We start from the raw sequence: 12,501 nt of genomic DNA, 5'->3' as shown, positions 1-12,501 counted from the left end.
GGACTGATGATATCGGGTGTCAGCGGATGTTCATCCACAGACATCCGCTATCCCATAGGGGTATATGTATGTCCCTTTTTTATCCGTAAACGGATGGATGAAAAAACGGACATACGGTCCGCGTGTCTGAAAGGGGTCTTAGAAGCTGATTGGTTACTATTCACTAGATTCTGTGTGCACCAGTTTTAGTAAATCTCCCTCAATATGTGATAGAATGCAAGAAGAAGTCTGTATGATTTTTCTCCTACATCACAAACAAGGGTTACAGAAAGGACAGAGGTAGACTAGCACACTACAGCTATGCCTGGCTGGGAGTCTAAAAGCAGTGAGTGGGCAGGCTATGCTTATGTACCCTAAGGTTTCATTCAATTGTGACCGGAATGGATCTTTAAATGCCTATTTTTGGATTTGCAGTATTTACTACCAGACAGGCAGTTCACAGAGGAAGTAATTAAAGATGTCATTTACCGGTAGTTCCCAACCATGTGTTCATCACAAACTTACACACAAGTCCGTATAAAATATAGAGATGTAATAAATGTATACTTTACTATAAATGTGGGACAACTTAAACTTTAATTGCTGCATACTGCAACAAATGTGTGGTTTTCTTCTTTTACTTTTTAGAGAACGTGATGTCATATTTTAGGAAACATTGTTTTTCTTTGCCTCTGAATAAATGGGGCCCTTTAAGTTCAGTTTTTCTAAAAATATCCTTGTTTGCCGCTTTCAGGGAGTTGTGGCTGCAGTTTATAGACTTGGAACACAGTTCTTCAAACACGTCTGCTCTGACTCTTCTCATAATTATAAAAACCAGGCCGGAGAAGAAGGCCTGCTGGAATGTTTCAACTCACTTAATAAATAGAACTGATTTAACCATTCAGGTTCTTTGACTGAACAAAATTCAAATAAACGTATAAGCAAGTTTAGCCTGTTTTGTTAGAATCACGATCCTCCACTGAATAAAGATTTTTCAGAACTATTTATATATTATTTATATTTTGTCATATGAGAGTACTGAAGTATTAGCTGAAGACTGGAACTATCTAAAGCCTGTGAAAAACTTCTATTTTAGAACTTGCTGCACTTACTTTACAACGGGAAGCAATCTAATCCACAGTGTGTGTGCTGTTCTATTTTGGCTCACAGGCCATTTGTGTTGGCAGTATTTATGACTAAAGAGCTCAACATTTGCGGCCTGCATGGAAGCAAGCAGATCAATACACAGTTGAGGAATAGGAACACACTAACAATCCTCAGAACAAAAGAGTCAAGGGGAAGTTGTCTGCTCCATATCTCATGAGGACTTGTGACTCTTGCTTGCTGTGCAGTATTAATGCTTAGACATGCATATGTTAAAGTGTGCATAAAGGCTGCCAGCACTAACCGGGAACGAACGTATGCAATGTGTTAATATGAAACTGGTTATAGATGATGTCATGTCTTCTTTTAGCTGAACCTTGCTACAGGCATTTCCATAAAGTTGATAGAAGCAAAAAAATGTTTTAAAAAACTATAAATACTACAGGGTAATGTTAAGGAGTAGAGCTGATCACTTAGGAAAGTGTAGGGTACATTTTGCAATGTGAATGTTAACTTAGCTTGGTAAATAAGCTAAAGTTGTGTTCGCTTTGAATACCAAGTCATGTGCAAAAAAAAAAAAAAATTATAAACAGGATTTTTGTGTACACATGTTTGGGTGAAATTACTCACTGTGGTGAATGAACATTCACTTTGCTATGAACATAAAGCTCACCTTCCTTTATGTTCCATGTGCTGCCTGACGTGTTATAGCATTAAAACATGCCTAAATCCTAGATCAGTACCAAATATAGTGGTATTACACATAAGGTAACAAAACATAATTACTTCATTTATATTCATATATATGTCTTAAATGAATTGATTTACTATAATATAAGTAAGGTGAGATGAGTTTCACTTTAAGCAGCCAAACACATGCAAAAAAAAAAGTTCCTTTATTTCCTTTTAAATTCTCTTGTTTTTTATTAGATGTTTGAGGCTAGGTTCACACTGCTGCGAATTCAAAATCGCGGTAAAAATCGCGCTTTTACCACGATTTCACGGCTGCGATTTTGCTGCGATTACGGCCACGATTTAAGAGACATCTGTGCAGGGTTCAATGTAAATCGCGGCCCGAAATCGCAAAAAGTAGTACAGAAACTACTTTTTGATATCGGTGCAGCGCCGCAGATGCGGCGTCGCACCGATTAGGACAGTGCCACTGCCGACAATTGCCGCCGATTTGAGATGCGATTTGACATGTGAAATCGCATCTCAAATCGTACCCAGTGTGAACCTGGGCTAAAGTAAACATAGGTTTAATTCACCTCCCCTACATTTCACTTTAGTTTGCTAGTCCAGTCCCATTGCCTCAAATTGATACCCCTGGATAAGGTCTGCTAGATTTTGCATATGAAAAACACTACTGCTGGCACTTGCGAATGTTAACATTCCACTGTCCTTCTCTGCAGAAAATAAATGGAATTAAAATGATACTAATTATCCATCAGGAGAATAGATTGAGGGCCCTTTTTTGCATTCATGTGTTTGGGTTACAGCTTTCATGCTGGGCCATTGAAAACAAGGAGTAGCCTTGGTGTTTCTGTGCACTTTGGTTTCTTCTTTTTCAATAGGTCCTTACAGATCTTACAGACCTCTTTGTCAGAAATTATATGAAAAATATGTTCAAACAATGATGTCTGCATGCTTTTTTATTTGGGTTTTCTTTGTATATGTGTGCAGTTTTCATATCCTTTACCAATGGTAGTCAACTTACTATACATAGGGAGATTCAAGTGCGGCCCCTGACATCACCAAAGGTCCGCACATAATATTCAGTAAATATAGAAGCACACAAAACTGCCAGAAACTACACACTGCAACAGGATATAATCAGAGACTACTGACATGCTGCCAGAGATGGTCAGAAACTACAGACATGCTACTAGAGATGGTAAGAAACTATAAGCATGCTTCAAGTGATAGTCAGAGACTGCAGACATAATACAAAAGATGGCCAGGGGCGGTACTGTACAAGAGATGGTCATAGAATGTGGACATTCTACAAGAGATGGTCGGAGACTGCAGACATACTAAATGAGATGGTCATAGAATGTGGTCATGCTACAAGAGAATGTCAGAGACTGTGGCCATGCTGCAGGAGATGACCAGAGACTTCAAACATTACAGCTTCAGGAAGCAGTTATGGTCTGGAGAGACATTACATTAGATGGCAAGAGATCACGGCTATTACAGCCCCTTTACAAATCAAAGCTCACATCATTGTGCTTCCTACAAATATTGCTCTCAACAAGATCCATTATAAATGATTAGAGCAGTGTTCTCCAAACTGTGGCCCGGGGGCCAGATGTGGAACTTTGCTTGCTTTCATCCGCCCTGGAGGTACTATTTCTCCCACTTATATGAGGAACAATTCCTCCCACTGATACCAACAATTGCCCATAATTCCTGCCACTCACACTAATGATACAAGGATCTATTCCATCCACTGACATCAGCAATGAGGTACTATTCCTTCAACCGACACCAAAAATGGGGAATTAATCCTGCCACTGACACCAATGATACAAGCAACTACTCCATCCAATGACACCAACAATGAGGTATTATTCCTTCCACTGACATCAACAATGGGGCATAATTCCTGCCACTGACACCTATGATACAAGGAACAATTCTATCTACTGACAACAATGATACAAGGAACTATTCCATCCACTGACACCAACAATGAGGTACTATTCCTTCTAGTGACACCAACATGGGGTATAATTCCTGCCACTCACACTAACAATGGGATATTGTTGGCCAATTAATACTCCTACTGGCCACAATCTGCCCCCGCACACCCCAAGACCTAAAGGACAGTAAACAGTCCCTTTGTTAGAAAGTTCGGAGGCCCCTGGTATAGCACAAAAAAAATACAAAGACAACTAAAGCCTCGTACACACGACCGAGTTTCTCGGCAAAAACCAGCAAGAAACTTGCTGTTTTTTTTTTTTTTGCCGAGGAAACCGGTCGTGTGTACACTTTTCGACGAGGAAACTGTCAAGGATCTCGTCGAGCCAAAAAGAGAGCATGTCTTCTTTTTTCTCAACGGCAATGGAGAAATTTGGGTCGCCGAGATCCTCGACAGCCTAACAAGGAACTCGACGAGCAAAACGATGTGTTTCGCCCTTCAAAATCCTTGGTCGTGTGTACGAGGCTTCAGATGAGCTTCCCTCACCCTGCAAGAATTAAATGCTCGTTTTAGTCTAGGAGGCTGGAAAAGGCACTTTTACTTACATGAGCCCCTTCTACAACAGGCTTCCCCCAGGCCAGGCCGGTGGATGCAGGTCCTCTGATGTCATTAAAGCGGAGGTTCACCCTAAAAAACAACTTTGTACCATGCCATCCAGCATACAGTACTAGCGTCAGCTACAGTATGCCTTTATTTTATTTTTTTTGCGCTGTACTTACTGTTTAATCCTTTAGTTCCGTTTCAGACTCCCGCGGGGAAAGGCGTTCCTATGAAGAGGGGAACATAATTGACGGCCGGCTATGGCGCGTCACGCGTTTCCGAAAATAGCCGGAGTAGGACTCGGCGCTTCACGGCGCTATACGGCGCCTGCGCACAGACTAGGAGCTGACTGCGCAGGCGCCGTATAGATCCGAGTCCTATTTCGGCTATTTTCGGAACGCGTGACGCGGCATAGCCGACCGTCAATCATGTTCCCCTCTTCATAGGAACGCCTACTCCCCGCGGGAGTCTGAAACGAAACTAAAGGATTAAACTGTAAGTACAGCGCAAACAAATACAAATAAAGGTATACTGTAGCTGACGCTAGTATGCTGGATGGCATGGTAGACCAAGAACATTTTTTTTTTAGGGTGAACCCCCCGCTTTAAGACCAATGCAGAGCCTATAGCCCTGCACTAGACATGAGAATGCCAGGAGACCAATCAGTGCCATGTGTAGGGGAGAAGAGGAGAGCGCTGGCTGCCAGGGAAGTGGAAGATTGTGATAGGTAATGTTATCTGAGCCCCACTACAAAGGACAAGTTTTACTTTGCCCTAAGATTTTCAGTCAAAAGCTGGCCACACACTAGTAGAATTTCATTAAAAAAAAATCATATTAAGTAAGTTTTTTCTATTTTCTAATTATTAGTGGGATCAAAATTATGTTTGCTTTTGACCAAAGTGAGGAGAACATTTTGAAAGAGCAAGGTGGAAAATCTTTCCCAAACAAAGGAATTTCTAACAGTGCATGTGGTTTACGTGTGGAAAAATGACTTTCATTCCAAAACCGAATGCAAACATTTTGAAGTACTTTCAAACAACATTGTTTCAGTCATTGAATGTACTGAGAGTTTTCATACCGATGTTCATACAACCTTTGTTTTAAAATCTATTAGTATTTGGCCAGTTTAAGGGGTATACTGGTTGGTGAGTTGAGCTGGGAATTTTCTCTGGTTTTGAATTGCAGTTTAAGGAGTATGGGGGTTATTTACGAAAGGGAAATCCACTTTGCACTACAAGTGTAAACTACAAGTGCAAAGTACACTTGAAATTGCACTGAAAGTGCACTTGGAAGAGCAGTCGCTGTAGATCTGAGGGGTAGAGCTGAAATGAGGGGAAGCTCTGCTGATTTTATCACCCAATCATGTGCAAGCTAATATGCTGTTTTTTTATCTTCCGTGCATTTCCCCCTCGGATCTACAGCGACTGCACTTCCCAGTGCCTTTAGTAAATAACCCCCTATGTGCCGTCAGTGGCTTGAGCAAGCATCAAACACCTCAGGGACCACACAGTAAGTGGCAAAGGTCCGCAGTTTGGACACCAGGGTCCTATACTCTTGTCTGAAGAAGTGAGTTTTTGAAAGTTTCATTGTAAAGCTAAGTTAGACAACAAGGTGTAAAAAACAAAAAAAAACTTCCATATGAGTATGCAAAAGTTTGAATGTAAGCCTCATACACAGTGGGGATTATTTACAAAAGGCAAAGGCACTTTGCACTACAAGTGTAAACTACAAGCGCAAAGTGCACTTGAAATTGCACATGGAAGTGCAGTCGCTGTAAATCTGAGGGGTAGATCTGAAATTAGGGGAAGCTCTGCTGGTTTTATCATTCAATCATGTGCAAGCTAAAATGCTGTTTTTTATGTTCCTTGCATGTCCCCCTCGGATCTACAGCGACTGCACTTCCAAGTGCACTTTCAGTGCAATTTCAAGTGCACTTGTAGTGCAAACTGGATTTGCCTTTTCGTAAATAACCCCCAGTGAGAATATCAGATGAATGATTGTCCAGTTATTTTGCATGCTTTTTTTTGCATGCTTGTCTCGTATCAAAAATGAAGAGTTTACTAAAGTTACGAACACTCTCATATGACAGAATACGACTTTGGAAGTGATCTAATGTATTCTTTTGTTTCCAAATATTGCGTATTCTTGGTCTTCTGTTTTTGGGGGCGCAAATACTGTTCTGATTAAATGAAAATCGTTCATTCTGGTATCCAGAAATATTTTCGTGGAACCCTTTGGATATTTCTGCATGAATTGTCGTGATCGGCCGTCAAAAGTGGTGCACTAAGGATCAGATTATCGTATGATTGCTATTTTTTCATGCGATTTTCTCATCGTATGTACTAGGCATTAGGGTGATATTATATACTGGCTAGCTGAAGAGATGGAGGGAAATTAACTAAAAGTGGAATACCTGTGCATGCCAACCAATAAGCTTCTAGCTTTCATTTCCAAAGCTTAACTGAACAAGCTGAAGATAGAAACTGATAAGTTGCCATGCGCAAGCTGTTCCAGTTTTGGCGGCGCCCTCTCCTCTTCTTCAGGAAAACCCAGGGCAGCCCTGGGGTTATGGGATAGAGTACAGCATGGCAGTAAGTTACTACAATCTGTGATGAGTACCCTGTGCCCACAAGCCCAAATCACCTGTTTTAAATGCCAGATGGTGATCATCCTTGGAACCAAACTTCTCCATGAGGACCACGAAGAGGACCCCGCAGGCGTTCTGGATGCCAAACACTGAGCCATTGCACCACATGGCAGAGAGCATGACTACCCACCCCCATCCTCCTTCTGGGGGTACAAACTCAGTCTGTCCTGGGGCAGGTTCAGGAGGTTCTTCTTCTCCAGCTTCCAGCTTCTTCTCCTGGTCTCCTGCTGCTGCTGAGATCCACTCTCCATTCTCTCTCTTCTCCTCCACCAGAGGTGAGCTCTCCTCAGCTGTCTTGTCTTCTCCTGGGGACTCTTGTGTGGGGCCGGCCACCTCCTCAGCCTCCAGTGCCTGCTCATTAGGGGACTTGTCGTCGGTCATCTCAGCATACGGTGATCACAACAGGAAGAGCTCTGTGTAACGTGGAACCTGGCTGCTGCAGCTGCTGAGGGGAAAAAGAACAAATTGTCTTCTACGACGACTCCAGCTAGGGGCAGAGTATGATCCCAGCACGGAGCAAAGCTCTGGCTTTTCTTTTTTCCTGTGTCAGTCTACCTGCTTTGTTCCTGCCCCTTCCCTCCTGTGTCCTGACTTCTGTCACCTCGGACAAGCCGACTGAGGGCTGACTTGAGTGAAGTCTCATGTTTTTTTTATCTTTATGTAGGGAAAACCCTTGGAAGAGGCGTGCCGGCCGATGGAGGGAAGTCCCCCGGAGTGTGGCCGCCCTCAGTCATTCAGCGCGGGAGGGGAGCTGACAGAACCTTTGCACGAGTCTATAGATCGGCCCGCCGCCCGGGTGAGGGAGGAAGTGTTCGCAGACTCTCCCTCAGGGAGGAAATGTCACATAAACTTCCAGCACTTCTCATAAAGTAATGAGCCTGGCTTCCTTCATGGACAAAGGATATGTAGGTAATTATCACCCTCCTATTCCCATAATAGCTATTTATATAACCTCCATGGTACACAATTAGCACAAAATGACAAAATAAGCATATACAGTGGTGTCAGTAGGGTTGGTGTCGCCTGGTGCAGCAAAACATGGTGTCACCCCCCCCCCCCCTCTATGCCCTGGAGGCAGTGCACAGTCACGGGGCGCACCCCCAAACGGCGCTGTAAATTATAGTATATATATACACACACGCCTATTGCCGCGTACACACGATCGTTTTACGGCATGAAAAAATTCTTGTTTTTCAAAAACGTCATTTAAAATGATCGTGTGGGGGCTACACATCATTTTTCAGGTTCTGAAAAACGACAAAAAAAAATTCGAACATGCTGCATTTTTTAACGTCGTTTTAAACTATGTCGTTTTTCGGGTTGTAAAAAATGATCGTGTGTGGGCTAAAACGACGTAAAAAACCCGCGCATGCTCAGAAGCAAGTTATGAGACATGAGAGCTCATTCTGGTAAAACTAATAATGGAGTAAGCACATTCATCACGCTGTAACAGACAAAAAAGCGCGAATCGTCTTTTACTAACATGGAATCAGCTAAAGCAGCCCAAAGGCGAATGGAACTTCCCCTTTATAGTGCCGTCGTACGTGTTGTCACCGCGCTTTGCTAGATTATTTTTTTAAAACAATGGTGTGTAGGCAACATCGTTTTAATGATGAAGTTGGGAAAACTTTGTTTTTTTTAATGCTGAAAAACATTTTTTTTTTTTAATGCTGAAAAATGATCGTGTGTACGTGGCATTACACTCATAACTTTCTGACCACCCAGCTATTAGAGCCCTTTCACACTAAAGCGTTTTTACAGTGTTTTAGCGTTAAAAATAGCGCTATTAAAACGCTCATAAAACACTCTCCATGCATCTCAATGGACCCTTTCACACTGAGTCTTGCAAGCAGCAGCTTTTGGGCGCAGAAAAAACGCTCCAAAAACGCACCTCTCCATTGAAATGAATTGAAAGCGCTGTAAAAACGCCTTACCCTTTCACACTGAGGCGTTGCACTGGCGGGGCGTTGAGACAAGTCCTGCTAGCAGCATCTTTGGAGCAGCTTTTGGGCGCTGAACAAAAACTCTCCAAAAACTCCCCTCTCCATTGAAATGAATTAAAGAGCTGTAAAAACGCCTTGAATGAATGAATGAATGAAAAACTTATATAGCGCGGCACATGCGAACTGAATCGCCTCTGGGCGCTGGTTGTATTGTGTCTCTTGCCATCAGAAAAGCAGGGTTTTGATCTGCCTTCTGAAAGACAGGTGGTTTTGCTCCAACCCTCTCACACTGAGGCACTGCAAAAATGCCCTAAAACGTTAGGATCTTAGCGGTGCTTTACCAGTACATTGCGATTGCAGATGAGGCTTTGCTCGAAAAACGCTTGAATAACACTCGATAAACGCCCCAGTGTGAAAGGGGCCTTATTGAGTAGGTCTCCCTTTTTTATAATTTTTTTCTTTACTACAGGTACTTATATGGTGCCGTCAATATACACAGCTCTTTAACCACTTCCATACAGGACATTTTCACCCCCTTCCTGCCCAGACCAATTTTTAGTTTTCAGCGCTGTTGCATTTTGAATGACAATTGTGCGGTCATGCAACACTGTACCCAAATGAAATCTTTCTGTTCTCCCCCCTCCACAAATAGAGCTTTCGTTTGGTGGTATTTGATCATCTCTGCGGTTTTTATTTTTTGCCCTATAAACAAAAGAAGAGCAACATTTTGAAAAAACACCATATTTTTTACTTTTTGATTCAATAAAGATTCTACATATTTTTGGTAAAAAAAAATCGCATTAAGCGTATATTGATTGGTTTGCGCAAAATAGCGTCTACAAAATAGGGGATAGATTTATGCCATTTTTTTTTTTTTTTACTACTAATGGCGGCGATCTGCGATTGTTATTGTGACTGTGACTTGCGGCGGACATATTGGACACTTTTGACATGTTTTTGGGACCATTCACATTTATACAGCGATTAGTGCTATAAAACTGCACTGATTACTGTTTAAATGTGACTGGCAGGGAAGGGGTTAACACTAGGGGGCGCTGAAGGGGTTAATATGTTCCCTGGGAGTGATTTCTAACTGTAGGGGCAGGGGGACTCACAAGAGGAGGAGACCGATCTGTGTTCCTCTGTACTGGGAGCACACATCGGTCTCCTCACCTCTGACAGGAGGTAGACCTGTGTGTTTACACACACAGATCCACACTCCTGCCATGATTGCCGGCAATCCCGGATGCCCGGCGGACATCGCGACTGCCAGGCACGCGCACCGGGTCGCAAGCTTTGCCAAGGGCACGATGCACAGGACGTCATATGACGTCCACTCTGAAGGACGGACAGTTCCTGCCGACGTCATATTATTATGGCTCGGTAGGGAACTGGTTAAACATACAGTGAGGGGGAAAAAAGTATTTGATCCCCTGCTGATTTTGTACGTTTCCCCACTGACAAAGAAATGATCAGTCTATAATTTTAATATTAGGTTTATTTTAACAGTGAGAGACAGAATACCAACAAAAATATCCAGAAAAACGCATTTCAAAAAAGTTATAAATTGATTTGCATTTTAACTACTTGCCGACCAGCCGCCGCAGTTGCACTGCGGCAAGTTGGCATGGCTGCACGAATCGCTATCATTGTACGTCGGCCACTTTAAGAGCCTATAGGGGGCCCACAGGGCACGAAGCCTGGAGCTGATGCTGGTGGCCGGTGGCCGCGATGTCCGCTGGCCACACACAAAGGTCGGTCCTCGAGAGCCAGAGCGAGGATCTGTCAATTAAAACAGACAGATCCCCATTCTGACATGGGAGTAGAGAGAGATCTGCTGTTCCTAGTGATCAAGAAAAGAACACCTTAGGGAACGCTTAACCCCTAGTGTTAAAATAAATTAACTCATGTGCATTGGCATGTGGTTGCCATCATCCCTTAGTCAATTATAAACTATAAAAACCTCAATGAGAGTGGGATTTTTAAGGCAACAAATATGAAGCAAAAAAAGGGGTTATAAAAAAGCATACATTTATTACAAAGCATATATATAGTAGAAAAACAATATCAATAGTGAGACAAAAATCATTATAAAAACAATTCAAATGATACTGTCTGTCACAACATGCCCGTTATCAGCAAGCTGAAGGCATGCAAGACAGATAGGCACCAAGAGGGATTAGGAACGCCCCCTGCGCGTGCACGCCGTCTGTTGCGCATGCGCAGTAATGCGCTGGGGCGGCTGTTGTATTCTTTTTGCGCACTCATGCGCGCCAATGGTCTGGAAAGTCTGCCGCTATCTAGGAATGCGCACGTGTGTGCGCCAAAGGCAATTTAATCCTTCTCTTACAACGAGGCATAAGACAAGTGTAACTCAAGGAATAAGTAAAAAGAAATTATGTGCAGCGCTCAAAACATTGAAATACATATGTATACAAACTAATGTACACTGTGCAATGACCACAAAAAACTAATAATGAAAATAAGATGTGAAATTCACACCCAAACTAAAGTCCATGTGCCATCATACAAAAGTTGTTTTAAAAAAAAAACATAGCAGTCTTTAAATAAACGGTGAAAACAAATTATGTGACTAGAAGTGGGATTCCATGTGACATCAATGTTGAGGTGAGGACACAGACAATAGAACCACCACTGTTTAGTGAGGAGGCATACTGAAGTGAGAGGACTCAAATGAGGACTCAGGGAGTCAACAAGGCTTATGGTGCAATCACCAAAATATGGGACCTCCACGTCTGGGTTCCAGATCAAGTTGTAAGGCAATCCAATTGGTCAAGAGATGTCACCAAGAAACGGTTTTCAGAAGCAGCCAACTTGTCAGACCGAATCCTCCCAAGTGTTCAAAACAGCATGACCAAAAAAGAAAATACTCCACATAGTGTGAATTCGTATAAACGTAAAATGTATTAAAAGACAATTGGAAACACTCACATTTAGAAAGTGGTTTAAGCGCTTACAAATTTAAGTTTGTGGGTAACGCAATGACATCAGCAGAGCTCTTGTTGACGCCTTTCATCTAAAGAGACATAACCTGGGGTGATGTGAACCCGCAGTGGATTTTCAGGGTTCCCAAATTGCACTAGTGTGAACCCAGCCTGAGATCCCTTCATTGGTTGCCAGTAAAAGACAGAATCACTTTCAAGGCACCCTGCCTAATGCATAAGTGTATTCAAGGTAACGCCCCCCAATGCGAAAAATAAAAGCCCATAACCCCAATCGCATTCTGCGATCCACCAATCAAAACCTCCTCCAGATACCCAAAGCCAGATACAAGTCCAAAGGAGATCGAAGATTTGCAGTCCAGGGACCTTGACTGTGGAACGCGCTACCAACCACCATCCAATTGGAGTTAGACCACTTGGCCTTCAGGAGAAAGATTAAAACCCATCTCTTCTGAGGTCAAGAGGTTTCCTTACCCTGAGAATGGATACAGCACCCAGCGGCGATTCAGTTTGCATGTGTTGCGCTATATAAGTTTGTCTCTCACTCACTCAGGGAGAGGCTGCATTACTCACCTGCTCCTGCCAATTCAAGAGCTCTCCTTTTCTTCATCTGGCACCTTGGGC

General features: G+C 42.8%; 1 protein-coding gene across 1 annotated transcript in view; it reads right to left on the bottom strand.

The window, feature by feature from the left end:
- The window catches only part of SLC16A10 (solute carrier family 16 member 10), a 120,836-nt gene extending 113,203 nt beyond the window's left edge, over nt 1-7,633 (bottom strand). Inside the window, exon 1 of the mRNA XM_040350247.1 lies at nt 6,968-7,633. Coding sequence (XP_040206181.1) covers nt 6,968-7,352 — 385 coding nt within the window. The 5' untranslated portion in view covers nt 7,353-7,633. The remainder of the gene's footprint in view (nt 1-6,967) is intronic.
- Between the last annotated feature and the right edge of the window lie 4,868 nt (nt 7,634-12,501).

Source organism: Rana temporaria, chromosome 4, assembly GCF_905171775.1.
Source record: "Rana temporaria chromosome 4, aRanTem1.1, whole genome shotgun sequence".
Taxonomy (NCBI): Eukaryota; Metazoa; Chordata; class Amphibia; order Anura; family Ranidae; genus Rana; species Rana temporaria.
The sequence above is the reverse complement of the archived record's forward strand: the minus strand, read 5'-3'. Positions and strand labels throughout refer to the sequence as shown.